At 38.0% G+C, this 23,154-nt stretch overlaps 2 protein-coding genes across 3 annotated transcripts in view; one reads left to right on the top strand and one right to left on the bottom strand.

Moving 5' to 3' along the window:
- The window catches only part of NSMAF (neutral sphingomyelinase activation associated factor), a 44,552-nt gene extending 34,806 nt beyond the window's left edge, over positions 1-9,746 (top strand). Inside the window, exons 29-31 of one of the 2 annotated variants that reach the window (XM_039346579.1) lie at positions 135-237; positions 704-813; positions 8,728-9,746. In XM_039346579.1, coding sequence (XP_039202513.1) covers positions 135-237; positions 704-813; positions 8,728-8,732 — 218 coding nt within the window. In that variant the 3' untranslated portion in view covers positions 8,733-9,746. Of the gene's footprint in view, positions 1-134; positions 238-703; positions 814-6,138; positions 6,515-8,727 lie in introns of those variants that run through there. The other variant, XM_039346578.1, reaches the window with a different exon arrangement.
- LOC120309400 (syndecan binding protein) lies at positions 9,099-22,938 on the bottom strand. Its single transcript, XM_039346580.1, has 9 exons — positions 22,786-22,938; positions 16,422-16,477; positions 13,649-13,727; positions 12,879-12,988; positions 12,373-12,528; positions 11,747-11,922; positions 11,384-11,555; positions 10,991-11,082; positions 9,099-9,743 (listed from the first exon to the last, which is right to left on the bottom strand). Exons 2-9 carry the CDS (start codon positions 16,470-16,472, stop codon positions 9,689-9,691), a joined length of 891 nt encoding a protein of 296 aa, XP_039202514.1. The 5' UTR covers positions 16,473-16,477; positions 22,786-22,938; the 3' UTR covers positions 9,099-9,688.
- Positions 22,939-23,154: the final 216 nt, after the last annotated feature.

Here is a 23,154-nt window from a genome sequence, read left to right as displayed (position 1 = left end):
GAATTACAGATTGTGAGTTGAAGGTCTCTCTGAATCATGTATGGGATTGAAGCACTATGTTCTATAATGAAGACAAGGTAATTAACTTCAAATACTTGAACTAAATACCCAGTGTATCTATTCTTGTAATATAGATAGCCGGCACCTATTAAGCACAGGAGAAGATGCCTATTTTAAAGTAACAGATGTGCAAACTGGAATGATTATCTCTTCTATAGTTTTGGAGCAGACTCAAAGGTAATCTCTTTTGCCAATTTTAATTTTTTAAAAAAAATATTGTTAAAACTCTATCCTGTATATGAAACAGATTAGTTTTGAAAAATTTTCATACATATTGTCTCAACATGGGACCCATAAGATTCATCTCATAAGATTACCTGGGGGGGGGGGGTATAGATGAATTTTGCAATCTGGGCTTGTTCCTCTAAAGTTAGCACAAAGTTTAATGTTTGAGAAATATGAAAATGCAAAACATCTAAATTACCTCCTTAGCTTGGGTACATTTGATTGTAGTCATGGCGTAAATTTCCCAAATTAACACCAAAATACAAATACATTTCTTTTTCTTACAGTCTGAAACCACACTTTTTTAGCAACAAATGCCTATGTTTATTAAACCCTGGAAAGTGTAGGTATTGACGACAGTACAGTTATATAACATCAAATGATAACCAATTTTGGTTTGATAAACTTATTTTTGCAGATGTTTCAAGTGGGATGGACACATAGTTTTATCAGGAAGTCAGTCAGGAGAATTGTTTGTTTGGGATATACTTGGAGGAAAAACAGTAGGAAAAATTCCGGGACATGCAGGTATGTTTGAATATATTTTTAAAATGTTTCTTGGTGACATTTCAAATCTCTGAAGCCCTTAAATATTTGATAAAGTGCATGCTCACCTTATAGCTTTATCTTGGTTTTTAAACTATTATATTAAATTATTGATCTTGATATCAAGAAGAATCCTAAGAACTTGTATACTGTAGAAAGAAGTCAGAGTATTGCTGTTAAGGGTCCTATTAAACCATTCAATGGAAAATCAAAACAATATTGGCTCATAAGGTTCATGACCTTTGTTATATGTATGCCAGGGGTGTCAAACTGCTGGCCCGCAGGTCGGACGCATCAGGAAACCATGCCCACCTCATTGCCGGCAATGGTGAAAAAGCTTCGATACGTTGTGCGACATCACATGACATCACAAGTTTGACATGTCTTTTTTTTTATAAGCAAGTTTTATTAATTTTTCAGATTTTTACATCCAAGTGCTTGGGAAGCAGCATGGTGATAGAGTAACCAATAATCCAATAGTAAAATCATTCGTGTGTATCTCAGGTTACATCAATAGAAATTCCTTCTCTAATTCCCTTAAATATTATATCGTGTTCATATTAATACATTTCCAACTAACGCTCAATCAATGAATATATTTATCAATGACATTTTACTTATATATATCCAAGTCCTGTTTTTAAGTTTTACTTAATTCCATTTACCATGTTCTAATTTAGCCTTTTATAACCAATATTTAAGTTTCAGACAACCTTAATTTCCCTCATTTCATTATAAAATACTTATAGAATAGACATATTGTTCCAAAATTTACCTTCTTACTTTGTTCACAAATATATTCTATTTCATTTATTAACAAAATATATTCCATTATCACAAATGTATTTCCATCTAACAATCAAAACTATAATTAACAATTAATTTTAATTTCCCTTATAAGTCTTAATCCTGAATATTAAACCAATCACTCCAAAAAGCTACCTAGACCATTAAGTGAATTTTTAAATCCCATTTTTAAATCTAACTCTGGCTTTCTTTTTGTGCCAAACAGGTTTCCATACCAGTTCCTCTGAATCCACTGATGTCTCTCCCTTCATTCCCACACATGTTGTTTGAACCAAGGGAGAACATCCAGTTATCAATTTTTCAAACGAACTGGCCCCTTTGTAATAGTTAGGTTGTTGCCCTAATAATTCAAATCATGTTTGGTTTGGAATATTTGTCATCAGTTCAGTCTGGTCCTCTTGTTCTTCTTCCAGTTTTGTCTGAGTAAAGTAGAGAGTCATATCCGGTATTGTAGTTATTGTTTGATTAACTAAATTATCTAAGTTCTCGATGTTATATGTTTGTTGATCAGTTCCTGTTGTTTTTGGAGTTATAGATACTGTAGTTAAAGTCAGTGTTGGGTTAGCAAAAGTTGTAAATGTTGTTGTTCCTCTTCTGTTTTTTTTGGCTTATAAATTGATCATCTGGAGTCTGGGGTTCGATTTGTAGTTTTATAAAAATATCCTCGGCTTTCACTTTTGATTTGATTAGCTCAGTAGCTCCAAAAATTTTTCAAGAATAAGTTTATAGTTGAGTTGTGGTAGAGTTCCTCCGTTTCCATGGTGATTAAAGATAGTCCTTTAGTTGAGGCTATGTTTAGTAAGAGTCAACCAATGTTCACTTTCACACTTTTTAAAAATTGTTTTCACCAGCCAGCTGTTTCCAATTCTTATCTTTTGGCTAATATGAAGGACAAATCAAGGGAGTCAACAGGCACAGTTGAAAAAACAAAGAAATTCAGTTGCTATGCCATGTTTCGCCACAAGATGTCCCCAGCAGACCACAACATCTTTTCTCAAACAATTAACTTTTTTATTTTTCAGTTAGAAAAGCAGAAAAAAGGTATTTTCCAAAATTACATTTGACATGTCTGATGTATGCTAAAGCTTAGAATATTAAGAAGTAAGGAAAACATTTTTGAAGCTACTAAACCTGTGAACTATTCCAACCAAGAAAAAAATAGAGACAACAGAATCTGACTGCCCAAAAAGTTTAGTGAAGTTTAAAGGATGGATATAGGAGGGGCAAAAAAAATATCAGTTTGACTTGATTGATTTATAGGTTTCCGTACAAATTGATTTATAGGCTTCTCTTTATGACTCTGGGCAGCCTTTAGCCTGAGCATTTTCAAACAATTTTAAGCAAACCAGGATCTTCAGTGTAGAGCAGGGGTCTTCAAACTTGGCCCTTTTATGACTTGTGGTCTAATTCCCAGAATTCCTCAGCCAGACTCCTGGTGTAGAGGCTACATTACAAGGAAATAACACTGTTGCCTTCATCCTACCAACTAGGAAGGAATGTAAAATATTACATTCACAATCCCCATAGCAAATACTTTTTAAAAAGCATTCTCTTTCCTGTTATTGGCTAATGTGCTTTTCATAGTTTGGAGATATTTTTATAATACAAACTAATCAAAAAGTATCAGAAAACCAGAAACAATGTTGACCTCAAATTATTCTGTCTTGGCTTTGAGGGATCCTTGGTGTTCTCTGAGCGTGGTTGTTTTCTTGCAGATATTTCATTAATCAAACTAGGTAACATCATCAGGGCTAGAAGGAGTGAAGTTTGTTCTCAGTTTATATTCTAGTGTCTTGCCCTGTCAGTGTTGGTGGGGATGATCTTGGAATTTCTTTGGTTGGACTGCTTACTGTTAGCTTGTTTGGCATTCTCATGATTGCAGTATTATTTACTTCTTGATTGTTGGTTTGATGTTAATTTTGCAGTTAATATATGCTCATCTGAGTGCTGATTGCTGGTGGGGAGATGTTTTGGTCTTTTTATTCTGTTTTTGGCTCATTGAGTCTCTCTTTTGCATAGCACGTAGAATAGATATTGTTTATGTATCCACTGATGGCTAATTTGTTAGAGTGTCAAGCTTCTAGCATTTTTGGACTGGGCTTGGTCTAGGATCGTCACAGTTTCCTAGATGAAACTATGGTTAAGTCTGTCCATATGTTATGAAATTAAAGAGTTTTCAACATGTCTTCTAACTACTAATTGATGTTCATAAATGTATTCTGCCGGTCTTTTCCTGTTTGTCCTACGTAGTAGCTGTTGTAGTCATTACAATGTATGTTGTAGATCAGGGCTTTTCAACCTTTTCACAGATTGTACCACTTTTAGGACATGCCAATATTTGAGTGCCACCAGTGCTTAGCAAGGTGTCAAAAACTTGATGACTAAAAAAAATTGGGGAGGGGGGTGGATTTCACGTTTTACTGATTAGATTCATTTGTTGTTATAGAAATGTCTAGTTTATAATATTATGGAAAACTAATAAGTTGACGTTCAATGTTAATGCTTTCTTCTACTGCAACAGAGGAAGTATGTTCTTTTTCCCTTCTCCCCCTCACTTCCCCCCCCTTTTTTCCCCCCACTGTGTCCCACTATTTGCTTTTGTATTTTTGTATTTTATTCTATAATCCAGGGGTGTCAAACTCAATTTCACTGAGGGCCGCATCAGCATTGTGGTTGCCCTTAGGGGGCCGGGTGGGTGTGGCCTACTGGGTGGGCGTGGCCAGCTCTACACCGTTCGCGTCAAGGGTGTCTATGGGGGCCTGGGCAGGAGTGGGACAGATCTGAGGGTCTCTGGCAGAAGGGAGAGGGACCAGGGCAAGCGCCAAGGCATGGTCCATTTCTTCATTCCTCACAAAGGGTGACACCTCCCCAGCATGCATGCAGGGGGTGGGGCTGACGTGGCAGGGGCCAGTCCCTTGCTGTTTCCAGACAGCCTTGTGGAGCATAGATGGCCACCACAAAATTGTACATTGGCTCCTGGCCAGCCTGGGCCAGGGCCAAGGCAGTGGGGGCCATTCCCTCACTGTTTCCAGGATGGCTTCGCGAGCCACATGAAACCACTTCGCGGGCCGCATCTGGTCCCCGGGCCTTGTGTTTGACATGTCTGCTATAATCTAATCAAATATTACAAACTGTAGAAAAAAAGAACCAGTTTTAATTTCTTCGATGGCTGTTCCTGTGCTGAATCACTTTCCCTTCGCACTGACAAATGTATGATGAATTTATCCATGTTTATTAATATGCACCACTAGCAGCTAGTTCAGGGGTCTTCAAATATGGCACTTTTAAGACTTGTGGACTTCAATTCCCAGAATTCGTCAGCCCTCATGGCTGGTTGAGGAATTCTGGGAGTTGGACCACAGGTCTTAAAGTTGCTAAGTTTGTAGACTCCTGAGCTAGCTGGTTTGCCCTTCTGAGCTCTTCCACAGTGTAATAAGAATGTACCCCCCAATCCTTTCCCTGTACCCTTAAAGACACAGAAATCAAGTGCAAAGCAAGAAAATAAAGAAACCCAAACTCCGTTTTTTTTTTTCTCTTTTAGCTGCCTCAGGCGTGTCACTGTCACAATGTTGCAATTCTAGACTGAAAGGCTCCAACAATTGCAAAAAGCTTTAGCTTTCAAAGAAAACTTTCTAAAAACCAGACAGACTCAATTAAAGGGGATAAAACTAATTACATTTGTTTAAAGGGATTAAATCTTTCCTGTTATCTTTTTTTCCCTTTCCCCATCCAAACCATGTTTTTGTAGCCTCTCTTCTCTTTCACCCCCCCCCCTTTTTTTTTTCTTCAGTTCACCTCAGCTCTGAGCTGCTTCTGGAACTGCCAATCAGCTGGAGCCCTGCCGGCTCCTGGGGCTTCTGCCAAGCCCAGAGAGTTCTGCAGCTGCCTCTCCCTCAGGCTTGGCTCGCCTCAACTCATTCCTCTCCCCTGCTACACTTGGATAACAATCATGTACCACCTGCCATATGGCAAAGTACAAGTGGTACGCATACCACCAGTTGAAAAGCCCTGTTGTAGATGACAGCAAACCCCACTCCTTACTAGAAGTGATGATGTTACCTAGTTTGGGTAATGAAACGTCTGCAAAAAAACAGCCAAACTCAGAGAGCACTAAGGACCCCTCATTTCAACCCTGAACTTCAAACAGTTAGTTTTGAAAGTACCAGTCCCAAATCAGATGTTTGGAAAGAATAATCTGCCTTGCCAATAGGGATGCATGATATTCCTTTTTACTGTTTCCTGTTCATTAATCAACAGTTTATAGGACAGTTTCATGTCCCACCATTTTTAGGTTAGCTTGGGAGTTTTTGATATATTATTCCTGACATAATTAAATATGACAAATTCTATAACTTGCTTCTCAAAATGTAGATTTCATAGGTGCGGTGAGCTAACATCTTTTGCAGTTGGAATAAAATTAATTATGAATTGTAGATAGCAGGCTGAGGAAGGTGGTTGCAAATGGTCAATCTGAATGACTTGTATATGTGTCTTCCTTAGGTGCTGTGACGTGTATGTGGATGAATGACCAGTGCAGCAATATAATTACTGGAGGAGAAGACAGACAAATTGTGGTCTGGAAGCAACAATACTAAGTGCTTTTTCTCTGATATCTCAATCCTTAATATTTTAAACCAGAATTTTAAAAGGACCTTGCCTAAATGTAAAAATGCTTTCTATGGTTCAGACAGAACTTCTGGTCCCCTCTCCCCCATTCCTGTTGTATATTGATGAACACATTACAAATATGTGTATGCACTTGCCTATTTACTGAAGTAATACTGTAACAGCCTGGGGTACTTGTCGTATACTTCTGTTGAAAATAAATTTATTTTTCTGTAACCAGTATGTTCTAACTTGAAATCATACTATCCTATATATTGTTTCCTGTGTATGTTTGTCTTCAAGTCAGTGTTGATGTCTGGTTACTGCCTAGACCAGGGGTAGGAAACCCAAAACACTCAAAGAGCCACTTGGACCCATTTCCCACCAAAAACAAAACACCGGGAGCCGCAAAATCCTTTTGATATCTAAAATGAAGATAACACTGCATATATCCTTTTTTACCTTTATTATAGGTGTGTGTGTGTTTGTGTGTGTGTATATATGTGTGTGTGTATGTATGTATACACACACACACACACACACACATATATATATATATATACACATTCATACAAATACACATACAGGTAAAAAAAGGATATATGCACTGTTATCTTCGTTTTAGATGTCAAAAGGGTCTCTCTCTCTCTCCCTCCCTATCTGCCCTTGGTCTGCCTGCCACTCCTCTTCCCCCACTCTTTCTTTCTCTCTCTTTCCTCTGTCTCCCTCTCTCTCCCTCCCTCTCTCTCTCTCTTTCTCTCCTATCTGCTGCTCACCTGGCAAGCTTCAAGCTGTTGTCCAACAACCTCCGGGGTAGGCAACCTCATCTCTTTTATGACTCATGGACTTCAACTCCCAGAATTCCTGAGTCAGCCTAGCTGGGCTAGCTAGCTCTCTCCTGCCCTTCCTGCTTCCTGCAGAGACGCAGCAAAGGGAGGAGCTCCGTCCAGAAAGCTTTTCAGCTCCTCGGAGAGAGAGAGAGAGAAGGAAGCAGGGAAACGCAATTGCCTCTCTCTGTCTCTGTCTCTCTCTGCAAAGGCAGAGGAGGCTGGGAGCCACAGGGGAAGGCTCAAAGAGCCGCATGCGGGTCCGGAGCCGCAGGTTGCCGACCTGTGGCCTAGACAAATCCCCGCGGTTTTCTTGGCAGTAGTTTGCCAACATTGCAATCACTAAATTTTATCTTTATTCGAAATTAGTGGGCTTGTTTGCCATTGTCTTCTTCTTAGGGCCAAAGTGAACCAGTGGGCTTTGTGCCTAAGAATCTACGGTCTCCTACTTTCTAACTAACAAGATTTTATTCAACTTTATGTACCTGGCAGAAATGCTTTCCCAAACTTCCATCTCAATATGATCATGTTTTTACTATTTCACCCTAGATCACTCTGTCAAACAGCAGTTGATTGCTAAATCAATAATTTGATAATTCTGTATTTTTATTGGGAAAGTCTCTATTTCTTTCCTGATTTTATAAAGCTGCTTGGAATGATATAAATCAGCTCATAAGGTTAGAATATTATGTTTATAGTACCCATTCCTTATCAAATACCTTCCCACCTTCTTACTAAGGAATTATATCCATGTTGTCATGATTTGGCATTATTATTGAGTGCTGGTGAAAAGTGGAGTTTAAAATTCTCATCCACATTCACTAGATCTGACCTAGATCGCTCCTTATCATTTCTCACTAATTTTCACATTTCACTGATCTTTGATATCTCAGTGTTTGGACTGGGTAGTATTTCATTTACTAATAAATATTTAACAATGTTAAATGACAGTCATTATCATTCTACCTTCAGTTAAGTCCAGTGCTGCAGTTTAATCTCTCAGAAATTTATCAACTGTGATGGTTTACTGGCCAAACCAAAACATGAATCCTTTTTCACCCTCCACTGCAAACCAATGTGTAACGTGCTTGCATACTCACTGCTGAGTCCCATTCAAATGCTGATCTCTCTATATACTGTAGTGTTTAAAAATTACAATATACTGTTTTAATGAATCTCTTAAACTTTTTGCGTCTGCTTGGGGTAGTAGTGGTTAAATACTGTTCATTTGCCATAACATTGTTTAATGTTATTATCTAGTTCTCTTAAACATCACCTTCTAAGGCAGGCGTGTCAAACTCGCAAAGTCACATGACGTGTCACAATGTATCACAACTTTTTTTCCATTGTTGGCAGGGGTGGGCGCGGTTTCGCCATGACTCATATGGCCCGCAGGCCGGCAGCTTGACACCCCTGTCCTAAGTTGATCAGTTTAATAGAAAAACATGTTATTAAATTGACAATGCAAGTCATAATTCCCAATGATTCTTCATTAGTACGTGCTAATAAATCATTTACTTTGAGAGATAATTCTATTATTTTAATGCAGATATGATTGCTAAGCAATTAAGGATTACATCTACTTCCTTGTATTACACCTGTGATAGAATTCACATATTATATGCCATTATTTGTAACTTTTTTTTCTATTTGCCAGGTTGAGCTTATCTTCTAGCATTAAAGCTTGACATCCAACTGATAGAACTTCATCAGTAAATTGCTGATGATTTCTTACTACAATTACTGTATCAAAGCTTATCTGCTAGAGAAATAAATTAAAAACCCTAATGAGTATGCTGTTAAAATGTTAGTCATCTCCAATATTAATTTTATTTGATATTAGTAAAATTAGTTCATGTAATGAAAGAAATACTATAGCCTACACTGAATTTTACTATTTCAAGAGCCCATAAAGCACACCATTGAGGTAAAATGTTTAACACTTTCACTGCTTCCTTTATGCTGGATTATACTGCTAATAGTCAGGAAGGATTTAGAGATTCATAAATGCAAAATACTACCCATTTAGAAAGTGAATATATTTGCAACTTTATTTCAGTTTTAAGAGGATTAAGGCAACACAATATAAGCATATTAGAATGATTTTATAAGACAGCAAGACGACAATTATTTTAAAATACTTATGGAATGATAAATACAAGCTATGCTCAGTTTAACAAGCATGCTTTCTGTAAACAAGATAACTAAAATCAGTTAATTAACACTAAGTTATATTCTCATTGATAGATGCAGTACAAAAATGAATCTGAAAAAGTACGAAGAGCAGCAGTATATCTGGGTCAAAGAAAGCAAATACTAGATGCTTTCACAAACATTAGTTTTCTTCCATTTTTAATGACAGAAATTTTCCTGACCTACATAGTACAACCCTATGAAAGAAGCATATATTTCGTCAAAGTAGTATGATGAATACAAAATGGAAAATTTGAGCAAGGTTTTATGTTGAAATGTGACATTCCCAGCCATAATGTTATCTAAATGCTCAATGCAACATTATGTCAAAGAAAGGCTCATGTGCAGAATGTAAATATTTCAGAGATGTAGTAGCCCAGGTTCAGCAGTGTCTCAATTACAAAATAATGCATCCAAAATAAATTTTAGACTTCAGGAATAGTATGATCCATCAAGCTTTTTATAATACTTGAAGCCATCCTAGAAAAAAAAAGTTCACAATGTATTAGCTCATAACGGAATATGCAAGTCATTCAAAATTTGCAGTATTACAAAAAGAATAGAGCAAAATATTTGAATTATCCATAAATTAGTATTAGCAGGTTTGTGTAAAAGAATTGGCAGAGCCTGAGGAGGAATAAAAAGAGGGATCAGTTTAGAGTTCTTCTGCAGCCATAAATCAAATGGCTGACACTTATCTAATACTAATCAGATGCTGACCACTAATTGAAAATATTCCTATGCATAGACTTTTAGCAAGTTAATTTTGAACACTTGCACATGGACCTAGTTTTTCACATCTGACAGCTATGATGTTATTCAACGAGCAAATATATGCAAAGAATTATAACTTTCATTAATATGTGGAATCCTTGGTGCTCTCAGGGTTTCGTTGCTATCAAGCAGAAAAAAAAACATAATCAAGGAACTACAGAAGAGAAAAACCACAACCCCTCAAAACTGGCAGATTGTATATAAGCAGGTAGCAAACACCACATTCACTTGTATTGATTGTTATCTAGTAGAGGAATGAAACATATGCAAGCAAACAACCAAACTCAGCACTAAGGACTCACAATTAAACCCTGAAATAAATACATATTCTTATATTAATATGTTTACTCTTAAAAAGAAACTTCAAGAATTAAAAGTGTTAAGTTTTCAATTATTTCAGCAATAAAGTTTAGATGCTTTCCAATTTAACTGAGGATAAAGTTGCTGGAATAAGGTACAGATAATCCTCACAGTAACCCTAATTTGGAAGACAATTATTTCTAAGCAAAGCAATCATTAAGTGAGAAATCATGTCACCACAACTGAGCTTTCTCGCTAGAAATAGATAAGACTACTGTTTCATATCTACAGTTTCTGTTTGCCCCCTAACTATTCCTCCATTCTTTGGAATGTTCAAGTGCCTGCTTACTGTCTACTAAAAAAGCTTCCTCTCTTGAAGTCCACTTATCAAGGGAAGAAAAAAATAAAAGTCAAATTCGGGCATAGGACAAAATGTGCAATAGTAATGGTGATCACATTTCTGAGGGACTGTTCCAATGGTCATAATTTGGTCAGAATTATTTTTTCAGCACTGTCATTACTTTGGTCCATGAAGAAATGGCTAGTAAAGAGAAAACTACCTGCATTTTATCTTCACTGTAAGTTCAATGCATTATTATCCATCCTTTCAAAAGATAAGAGCCCATAACACACATATTAAAAAATACGCATACCTTTTTATTATGTGTTCAAAGATCTGGGAAGGCATGATAGTAATGGTCACTACATTTCCAGCTGTTGATAATATGTCTGCAATCTGAGAATCCTGGTGAACAAAGTGTAAAAGTCATAAATTCTTATAAGCTTTGAAGTTGTTTAGATAACCACAATGGTTTTAACTTTGTTTTAGTCGAACTAGAATGAATAAAATAGTTTAATAGTTTAAATTAAAATAATACACAGGACCAATTTTTTTCGTCAAAATATGTCAAAGACCAAATTTGATGAGTTTCAAAGCAGTCAAAAGCCAAGGTACAATTGTATATTACTGATATGTTAAGAAATGAGGTTCTTTGACAATTTAATGGATTAGAGTACCATATATTTACAAAAAACTTATCATCTACCTTCAGGCCAATTACATTCTGTCCATTAATTTCACAAATGTTGTGTTCAGTAAGAAGTCCATTTCTTGCAGCAGAACTATCCTTTACTATTGAAGTTATTTTTCCATTTTTGAAAATAAAGCCAACATGTCCTGTGCTATCCTTGTGCGTGGTAATAGTCCGTTCAAAAGGCCTAGAGGGAAAATGTTTGTACTTCAATACTTATAAAATTTATTGATGTATTACTGAACCACTGTCCACAATAAAATTAACCCCAAATTTACTGGCTGTGCAGAAGCGTATTAAGATAACAATATAGAATGCACAGATCTTACTAATATATTAATATAATTCAGGTGATATGCAATAATCCTGCAAGTTTACCTGTCTCGAATAATCATGGAAATTCTCTCCCCAGGAGCTTGCTTCAGAATTTTATGAGCTTTATCAGAACTCCATCCAGCACAATTTTCACCATTGATTTGGAGAACCTGGTCTCCAAATCGCAGGCCAGCCAGTGAGGCCGGGGAGTTTGCCTGAACCAGCTGAGCAAATATACCCTAGAACAACAATGTTTGCCAGTTTAGGTGGTGCATGCAGATATAATTCCCGTATACATTAAAAGCAGAGGAGAAATATAATGAAGAAATCTATCATTTTTCTAAATAAACAAGTCCCAACATTTTATTAACATTACTATATTACAAAGATTACATCCTCCACTCCCTAAATTTAATTTTAAAAATGCATAAATTTGATAAAATTTCTTACGCTAGTATTAGTTCTCTGATTACACTATTAATTTTATTACTCATGAAAGTGTTTAATTTTAAAAAAGTTAGGAATTTCTTTCTGACTCATAAACCTTTTTCATTTTTTAAAATATTTGTTGCTTACCAACTCACATATATTGAAAGTCATATAGCAGACTAAGGGCTGAAAGATAAACTATAAAGTTATGTAACAATTTGTCTATTTTGAATTCTATAGCATGAAAACATTATACATACATTGTCCACTGACTTAAGACGAAGACCAATTTTTCCATCCTGATCTTTACACAAGAGCAGTTCACGGATCCCCTGCTTAATTTCTGCTCGACGAATTCCAACATCATTTCCAGTTACTGGAGCTACCATGTAATCTGATGCAGATCTTGCAACAAGCTATGGAGTACAAAAACAATCCCCCCCAAAATAAATTAAAAATCATCACAAATCCTATTATCAAATATAGATCTTTGATGTAAATGTGTCAGACCTATGTGTGGTTTTATAGTAATATTTTTAGCATCTATAAAATCACAATTATGACAAAGATTCAAGTAAATTCAAGCTGAGCAAATACATCCACTGTTTTAACATAGCACATGTAAGTTTTTTTGTTACGACTTTTTCAATTATAAGGGAGGGAATACACAAGAAAGTATCCCATCTTTATTTCCCTTTTTTCTTAATTCAGTCCCTCAAAATCAGTAAAGCCCAAAGGAATCCCTCTTCTCGGTTATGACACTTACCCCCTGTGAATTTGCTGCAGGAACCATTGCCAGGTTTCTCTGGATTTCCTCATCATTCAAACTTATACCCATATACTGGGAAAGTTCAGGATACAATTTAGGGTATAAATCTAAAACAAGTAAAAAAAAAGTTACTACAAACTTACTATAATGGTATTTCTGTCCCCTCAGTTATACTCTTGGCAAAATCAACAGCATGCCTCATATTTCACCAATCTTATCCTTTGGAATTTTAAAAAACTTAACACACTAGTTGGAGGTACTAAATTCACTTACCTAAAGCTTACTTTGATACCTCAGCAATACTACATTGTCTTACAATGATTCTACACTACAGAAAATGGTTTTCTGTTTAAAAATAAGACAACAGGTCACAAAATGTATACTGCACTCCTTTGTGTTCAAAATTCCAAACTGATTATATAAGCATATCAAAAAGTTTGATTTACTTTTATAACAAATGTGTATATATAAATTGATACTATCATTCTCAGAAAAAAAAACAATGTATTTCAAGTACATATTATAAAATATAGAACATCATTGAGCTTTTTTCTTTAAATTAAAACCTGCAAAATTCATTTGTTTTGAGATAAGGCAGAATTCATCAACAGACAGGATTTCAAAGGCTAGAAAATAAATATATGCTTGGATTATGAAAGTAAGATCATATTAAGAGCAAAACATATAACAATCAATTAAAAGTCCTTCTACAATCAATGAAATTTATATAAAATATCAAGCATTTTTCAAATCTTATAGCAACTTACTTCCATCTTGTAAGATCGGTGCTGAAGTTTCAGACAGAATTGCTGGGTTAGCTGGGTTTGAGGCAAAGGATGTCTGAGCCTATACAGAAATAGGATTTAAAAATGTAAGGATTAAACTACATAAAAATATTTTAGAGTCAGCTCTTGGTTAATGATAACTTGTTAGCAACTGTTCAAAGTTACAAGGACACTGAGCATAAGGTACTTATGATTGGTCTTCAAAGTCTGGCCATCCCAGCATCGCTCATGATCACATGATCACAATCTGGGTACTTGACACTCAGCTTACAATCGTTGCAGAATCCTGCAGTCACATAGTCACCATTTGTGATCTCCCTGCTAATGTCCCACAAGCAAAGTCAATGGTGAAGCCAGTAGGGAAGATTATAAGTTGGTCCTATTAAGTTGCTTCCACAGCTTTTTTTCCCTAGGATTCTGGTTTATTGGCGTACAAGATTCTGGGAATCTTATTGTAGTGTACTTATGAACCGTACTGCAGTAGTTAGAATACAGTATTGCTGACTAACTCTGCCCACAGCCAGGAGTTCGATCCTGACCGGCTCAAGGTTGACTCAATCTTCTATCCTTCTGAGGTCAGTAAAATGAGGACCCAGATTGTTATGGGCAATATGCTGGCATTTGCAAACAGCTCAGTGCTGTAAAGCACTATGGACCAGTATAAAGATCTAAGTGCTTTTGCTAGTTATGTGCATAATCATAACACTTCCTGCCTAGATTATATTTATGTCCAGCAATGCTTGCATGGCAATCACTGGCACACCCTCCCTCACCTGGAAGCAGCCACCTGCTACTACTAACACAGCATCCCTCACTTGGCAGCAACTACTCATGGGCATAGATGCACTTTCCCATCTCCAGTACCCAAGCCCTGTTATCTTCATGTAGCTCTGCGGCAGATACTGATGCACCTTTCCCAAAATGATAGCAGCCACCCTCTACCCAGCACAGCACAGCACAGCAGCCCTTTATTTGACTGTCAGCCTGTTTGTGAGCCACCAAAGGCTTGCAACTTCCTGCGGGCTTCCTCATTAACTCTGCTTGTTGAAAACATGCAGAAAGTTGTGAGGAGATCTTTTCTTTATTACCTGTGATCCTTGTTTGACAATAGCAACAGGAACTGCTAGGATTGCTATTCCTAAGTGATGCGATCATATGATGTTGCACTTTATGATAGTGATAGAACTTCCACCCCCCAGTTGCTATCATTAAGCAAGGACTACCTGTATGTTTTTAAATATACATATGTATACATATACATACATATATACATATATATTGAATTAAATGAACATTTATAAGATTTTGTAACTTTTCTCAGTTTCCTCATTATGTAAGATGTAATTTTAAGAAGCAATTCTCCAGATGCTCAACTAGATCTGAATCAATAGTAAGAACCTTGCCTTTTTATTTTATTTCACTGCAGTCACAATTAGCTGTGCTTTGATAACAGTTAAATTCACAAAGTAAAGATGGGAAGATAGCAATTTGGACAAGAAGGTTTTGATCAGAGAAACAGTGAGATAAAACGGTTATCCAACACGGCTTTCCTGTCCAAAACATTTTTGAAGCTTAAAATAAAAAGCTTAAAACATGCTCCACCCATTGCATAGATTGACTGTAACAACATTGTATCCTACTTCCCCTTCTACTTGATTTCACAAAATGTAAAAATACTAGATGTTGGGCTTAACTAGTATGCAACAAAAGCGGTAAGAACAAAGGTGTTTACAATCTCTACTTCTATGTGCACCATGACACTACAATGTTGATAAAGAGACAAAAAGGAACACTAGCTTAAATGTCCTCAATACAGTAAATTATAACTTTAAAAAAAAAAGGGTTCTCCACTTTCTTCCAAGAATTGAAGCTGGTATAAATGGTCTTCCCTCAAGTACTCAAGGCTGAAATTTTGATTCAAGATTACCCAATGAGCTTACTGACATTTAGAGTTTAAATCCGGTCACTGGAGTTCTCATCTAACATTAATCCTGCAACAGGCATGGACAACTTTTGTCCAAAGGGCTTAATGCAGTCCAAAGTTCTCATGCAACCTACATTCTTAGGAAAGTCATCACCTCTAAAAGTTTCTCCCTGTTTTCTTAGCTCTTATCTTATACTTAACATCAGTTTAGAGGTAAGGTTATTTGACCGATCTGTCAGACTTTAAAATCACCTCTATTATTATTTATACTGATTTTAGAGTTTTATTGTTTTTCCATTTAGTGGAAGGTCAACACTAATGAAAGAGTTTATTCTTCCCCCTGAAATACTACATTATCTCAAGAAATCAAGTTTTAAAGCTGCAATCAGACCTTAAAATTAGCTTCCATAAGTAAACTATGGCAAGACCACATGGGATGACTTGCCCAGAGCATTCAGTTTAACAATGTTTGATGAAATCATATTTCTAGTAAATCAGAAAACATTATCTAGCATTATTCAAAGGGATGGATAATCCCATCCTGCTCACCAAGCATGAACAGATTAAGAGAACTACTCATATCAACGTACACCTGAGCAATTCTGGATATGGAAATGTTCTTCAATTTCTTAAACAGGCTAGCTAAAAGAGCTTCTAGAAAAAATGTGGGTTTCATCTCTCCAGAGGATTTTTGCATATATATATGCAATATATTAATAAAACTTAATATTTATACCACAAATATTTTTAAATTACTGTGATACTTCAGAAATCTCAAAACACAAGTTTTACCCACAACAAAAGTTTATTATAAAATGTATTTTGTCATACCTGAATTACTTTGTCTACCTTCAGGTCTTCCAGAGAAGGATACAGCGACATTTTCACTGGAGGAAAAAAAGTTTTTAAATAAGCAATACAAAATTCCAATGTCCATTCTAAGTACAGTTATAAAAAGTTATTAACAGCCACAATTCAATATTTTTATTTCTAAATTATTACATTAATTTCTATTTCTAAAAAATGTTATTTACTAGAATTATATTTAGGTAATCTTGTGTAACATGGAGCTCGTGTGGTTAGGATGCTACGTTGAAGGTTAGCAAGCCCGTGTTCTCGACCCACGTGCTGCCTTGGGTGGGTGAGCACTCTGTCCTTTGTTCCAGCTCCTGCCAGGGACCTGAAAGGAGCCCCCAACCAGGCATCCCCCCGGCAATAGTAATGTCACCAGCTATCCTTTCAACCGGGAAGCACCTCAGTGATTTTGAGGAGATGCGATCTTGAGTAACAATAATTTAAAATATTCATGTTTTATATGTATAAGTATAAGCTGCACAATTAAGAGTTACAACTGATGCTCTTTTTATTCACGTTAATAGAGTATTTGGGGTCCAACACTTTTAAGCAATTGATATGACTCATTCCAGCCCTTTCATTTATTTCTTTGAGTCATGTCATTCAGATCTTTATTTATATAGTTAATTTTATAAATAAACCACTCCCAGCATTCACATCTAGGAAATGATGGGTTGAACTGTAAATCAAACAAGTACAGAATACTTCCAAAATTTTAAATTAACTCTTTTCAATATTTTGTTCTAAAACTGAATAATATTGTATTCCCCTTTCTGATCAGACTGAATGGACAAAAAGAAAACATATGTTTATGTATGAACATATGTGTATCTGTCAAAAAATACTGCTTTGGTATTTCAGTTGGCTAGTCAGCCTCTATCTGGACTTGCCCCAACTCTCCCAGCAAGTGCAGGTTACTTGAAAGAGAAGAAGGAACACAGCTTTCCAAATAGTTCAAGAAAGCCAACAAGCATAGAATTAACAGTATCTTAGTAGGCAGAGTTTAAGTGGACTTTGACAAAGTCTTCACCAAAGTTCTCAAGAGTATATATTGGTCTTGGGATAAGAGGGGAAATCTCTTACAGGCTGAAGGATAGAAAGGGGGAATTGGGGCGAGACAGTTCTCAAAATGTATATAAACATTGGAATCCCCAATAAGCCTAATTCTTTTTAACTTGTTCCTAATGAACCTAGAGTTAGGGATGAGCAATCTAGTTTCGGGGGGTAGGGAGGAGAACCCAAATAATTGAGGAATCAGATCTGGCTTTACTGTTAGGCAACATGAAGCTGCAATCTCAGATTTTGGGCATCAATGAAAATACAGGGGGAAAAAAGTTTTGTTGCTTTATTTCACTGCTGGTTAAAATCCAGAAGATTTGTATGACATACTGTTGGTTATATTAGTAGGTACCTTGATCTGAATAAATGGAGAGACACAATAGAATAACCCTTTGGATAACAAAGTATTTTGTAGAATTAATAGAAATTAGATCACTCAATACCTCTTTAATACTTCCAAATGGATCTTTTCAAACTAATTGAGAGGCATGACAAAAGTGAAGTATATTCAGCCAAAAAATCCTTACTTTATATTCACTGAATTCACACTGACAATGACTGACCAAGAAATGGTCATGGGCTTGTAGTAGATTGCAATCTACTACAAAAAAGAATAAATTGTCATTTGCTACAAAGAAGGGTAAATTGTACATTAGAAATTATCAGAAAAAGAAATGAAAATATGCTACTTATGATTTCAGTTATTTTTCAGTTACAGACATTATAACATCTGTAAAATAACTGACATGGGATAACATTCTCAATCTGGTAACATCTAAAGGAAAAATTGTAAAGATGAGAAAGATTACACTGGAACTCTTTATTTTAGCAAGAAGCAAAAAACCGGGAATATATTAGAGATGTATAAACATAGTGTATGTATAATGTAGAAAAGTAAACAAGTTTTTTAATGTCAACCTTGCTGGGTAATCCTGGGCCTGTCACTCTCATCCCAACCAACCTCATCTGGCTGTTATGAGGAAAAACAGGAAGAAGGTTGTGTACAAAAGGCTGCATATGAATCTAAAAAAGTAAATATATACAGGGTTTGCCTGACAAACTGAACAGAGAATACACTCAAGATAGTTTAAACCTATGGACTTCACTCCAAAAGAATACATTGTTGGCAAACCACCTGGATTATTTTACGAGGAGGATTAGTCAAATTCATGGAAGATAAACTTATCAGTGACAAGTTATTCATAATGGTTTTGTTACTTCTAACAACAATTATAATAAATAACAAGAATACATTATAAGCAATTAGTTTTATCCAGCTCTCTAAATTGTTTAAATGTTTTATGAGTTGAAAATATTTCCTGCCTATGAATTTATATATATATATATATATATATATATATATATATATATATATATATATATGGAATGAATAAAGTGCGTTCACCAGGAGAGTTTAAAGTTAAAATACTTTAATTAAAGTATTTTACTATATTAAAAGGTTGCCAAGCTTTCGTTGGGAAAACTCCCCAACATCTTTGATTTTTTTTTTGAGTTTTCCCAACGAAAGCTTGGCAACCTTTTAATATAGTAAAATACTTTAATTAAAGTATTTTAACTTTAAACTCTCCTGGTGAACGCGCTTTATTCATTCCATTTATAATTATGCCCGGGAGTCACATTTTCACCATCATTATTGAATATATATATATATATACACACACACACACACACACACACACACCGTATTTTCCGGCAAATAAGACGACTGGGCGTATAAGACAACCCCCGACTTTTGAGAAGATTTTCATGGCTTAGAACAGTGGTTCTCAACCTCCCTAATGCCGCGACCCTTTAATACAGTTCCTCATGTTGTGGTGACCCCCAACCATAAAATTATTTTTGTTGCTACTTCATAACTGTAATTTTGCTACTGTTATGCATCGTAATGTAAATATCTGATATGCAGGATGTATTTTCATTGTTACAAATTAAACATAATTCTATTCTACTCTACTCTATTCTATTCTTCTATTCTATTCTACTCTATTCCATATTGTCTATTCTATTCTCTCTTCCATATTGTCTACTCTACTCTGGTCTGGTCTGGTCTATATTCTATTCTACTCTACTGTATACTCTATACTCTACTCTACTCTACTCTGGTTTCTATTCTATTCTATTCATTTATTTATTTATTTCTATTTATTTTCATTGTTACAAATTAAACATAATTCTATTCTACTCTATTCTATTCTATTCTATTCTGGTCTGATCTATATTCTATTCTATTCTACTCTACTGTACTGTACTCTACTCTATACTCTATTCTGGTCTGGTCTATATTCTATTCTATTCTATTCTATTCTATTCTTAGACAATTTAGGATCGTCTTCTTCCTGGTTATTCAAAAAAGATTCAGTTATAGAAATGACAACCTTCCGATCATTCTCTACATCTCCCATTTGGAGTGAAATGAATCCCAAATTGCCCTTAGTATATTTTATTATTTTATTTCAAAACGGTCAGAGGGTAATTTCCCTAAGAACCGCCTGCCGTGGCGCTTGATCTGTCTCAGCCCCACCCCTTTCGAGGAGAGTTTGGGTGGGGGGAGCAGAGGGAAAGCGTTCTCTTCTCACGAAGGAAATTGGCCTCGGTGGCTTACCGTACGCGAAGTCTTAAGCAGCGGGAGAGTTGGAAGAACGAGGGGTTCCCCTTTCCATCCCTGCTGCGGCGCTTGCAGCTTTGTGGGTTGGTACTTTCACGCTCGCGGGATTCGAAACGTTACAATGGCTCAGAACGTTCAGAGTGTTACATTGTCTCTCACGCTGCCCATCACTTGCCACATTTACCTGGGGAACCGCGCGGAGTGAAACGTGTTCGGCGCTGACACCCCACTTCCTTGCAAAATACACGTGGGACGCAAGAAAAAGCCCCCTCAGTGGGGGAGAGGAGGAGAAGCACTTTTAATTCCACGGGTTCTTCTTTTTCTCCCCCCCTCCACCCATTTCTTGCATGGCTTTAAATGGGCGATTATTTTTGAATTCTAGCTTTGTCCCTAGCTTTGGAAACGGCTTGCCGAAAACTTTATAAGCGGTGTGTCAAGTCCCTGGGCTTGACATGAACCAGTGGATAGGGAAGGAGCAGCCAGCGGCCAGCCAACATCCGTATGCCGCCCTGGGGTGCCGCCCAACTTCCGAAGACCAGCTGGGAGTTGGCAAGGCCACCATGCACCGCAATTACCTCCCCCCATTGACACGGACCCCGGGGAAGTCCCTACGCCGACTGGGCATCAGAGGCATGCCAGCCGGACGTCGGAGGGACCGCCTCTTGCTTCAGCCACGCCTCGCGGCAATCACAGAGCAAGACGCCCGTTCAATGCGGTGGCAGGCAGGCCCAGGCACTCCTGGCGGCCATGGCAAGCGGCAGCAACAGTGCAGGCCTACCACCGGCTGGGCCACCAGTTGGCCCAGTCCAAGGGAGGTAAGCCACCCACCAGGCCCCACACGCGCCAGCTACCCTCCCAGCACCCGCCGCTGCCCTGCTAGCCTCACCATGGTCACCACCCATTCGGTGCGGTGGCAGGTAGGCCCAGGTGCTCCTGGGAAGCCCTCCCACCCCTGGCCCTCTTTTACTTACATTTAGTAATTGCTCAGCAAGGAGGGGTGGAAACTTCCAGAAAGCTCGCCTTAGCTGCAGACAACTTGCAGCAACGTTTGCCAACTGGGACTTTTGGCGGGCTCAGCAGGGCAGAGACAGCCTGGACAATTCCTATTGGCTTTTGAAAGCCAATAGAATTAGACTCTATTCAAGAGAGTCTATTCTATTGGTATTTGAAAGCCAATAGAATCTATTGGCTTTCGAACGCCAATAGAATAGACTCTCTTGAATAGAGTCTATTCTATTGGCTTTCAAAAGCCAATAGAATAAGAGGGAGTAGCACAGCTCATGAAAAAGGGGAAAAAAAACAAAACAAAAAAATGCCTGACTATGTTTCATAAGGATTCTATGAGGAAAAACTCCAGGACTTTGGCAACCCCTGTGAAATGGTCGTTCAACCCCAAAAGGGGTCGCAACCCACAGGTTGAGAACCGCTGGTTTAAAAAGTCATCTTATACGCCAGAAAATATGGTACTATTCAGAAGTAACAAATGCAATCATAACTCTAAAAGCTTCTGCCAGAAGCAGAATTTAATTTCAAACTTCATAAACTTATACTGTTACAGTTAATCTAAAACTATTAGTAAAAATCTGTTTATGCAAATAATGGATAATTGTATTTTTTTAACAATACATAACTTTAATAAAATGAAGGGAAAAGTACTTCAAGATAGCAAATGCTGTGATTCTGTTCACCCATGACAAAACACTGTATGCTAAATCCTGTGTTCAAGTCTTCACAGAAGTTAAAGTTATTTTAATCCATAAACCACGTTTTACACTAAACCGTAACGGCTAGATTCGCACAATATACTAAATCAAATCGGAGTAAGCTTTAATATGATGTATGAATCAGGCCAATATCGATTCGGCCCCTATTACTAAAGGATCGTTACGGTAATCAAGGCGCACCTCCGCGTAAGGGAAACCAATTCTCACAAAAGCGCAATTACTTCCTTCTTTCCCGTTTACGCAAACAAGCTACGTAATGAAACCCAAGTGCTCCTTCACGGTCTCTTCACCACCCGCCTCTGAGCTCTGCGAAGGTTTCTGGCAGCGCCCATAACGAGGCCACAGAGACCTCCAGCGCCCCTCTATTCATTTTCCCAGTCCGGTTTTCGCCTCCCATAATTGAGCGTGGGTTTCCACCCCTCGCCGGAGGAGGAAACCGGGGCCCAGTTCCCCAGCCCCCCCCCACGCAGCGCCGCTCACCCCCCCCACGCAGCGCCGCTCACCCCCCCCCCCCCACGCAGCGCCGCTCAGAGGTGCGGGACCCGAGCCAGGTTGCTCCCCTTCCTTCCCCCGCGCGGGAGTGAGGTGAATGGCTCACGTCCCCTCCGGATGGCGAACTCCACACAACAAAGGGCGCGGTCCTGATCGGTCGGAGCCTTAAACCTGAGAGCAGAACGCGTGGACAAATGACCCCGCTTTCTGCCGATCCGGAGGGGCGCAGGTCTCCCTATTTCTCGCCTCCCTTAACGGAACGGGCCTTTCACCTAACGCCGGGGGGGGGCTCAGCCTTCCAGCTCTCCCTTCCTTTGTCCTTCTGCCCTTCAGAACCCACGAAGAAACCTTTAGGCGCCCGCCCGCTTCGGCCCCTGCGCCTTGCTGCCCCCCCCCCGCCGTTCACACAGAGCGGCGGGCTGAAGGACAAGGTACTCACCGGCTGGCGGGTGGGCGACGGTAGTAATCTGGAAACCGTTAAGCGGCACCCTTTGTCCCACCTCCCGGCGTTGCTTCGGCGAAGACTGAAACAAGCCAGGCAGAGAAGGCTACGCTGCTCATGCGCCACTCGCAGAAGCCTCGTGACGTCTGACGAAGCCGCGTAGGGGAGAATTTGGAATTAGTCAGATTGTTTGTGGATCGGAGTTGTTGTTTGGGGAGTTAAGCAGAAAAGGAGTTTCCCCTTCGCCCTGGGTTCCTCAATCAGCGACAGACTGATACTCTGAACAAGGATTTTATAGTCCAAACTTTAGACTTATGTGATCTGTACCCTATCCGGGAAAGAAAAGATGAGGGCAGATCTTTCTTC

Source organism: Crotalus tigris, unplaced genomic scaffold, assembly GCF_016545835.1.
Source record: "Crotalus tigris isolate CLP2741 ecotype Arizona unplaced genomic scaffold, ASM1654583v1 scf7180000018015.536803, whole genome shotgun sequence".
NCBI lineage: Eukaryota > Metazoa > Chordata > Lepidosauria > Squamata > Viperidae > Crotalus > Crotalus tigris.
The sequence above is the reverse complement of the archived record's forward strand: the minus strand, read 5'-3'. Positions and strand labels throughout refer to the sequence as shown.

Coding starts and splice junctions, on each gene's coding strand:
- LOC120309400 (XM_039346580.1), bottom strand. CDS start 16,472: ATGTCGCTGTATCCTTCTCTGGAAGACCTGAAGGTAGACAAAGTAATT. Junction 12,989..13,648: donor ACCGATCTTACAAGATGGAA/GTAAGTTGCTAT, acceptor TACTTGTTTTAG/ATTTATACCCTAAATTGTAT. Junction 11,083..11,383: donor AGAATGTAATTGGCCTGAAG/GTAGATGATAAG, acceptor TTTGTTCACCAG/GATTCTCAGATTGCAGACAT.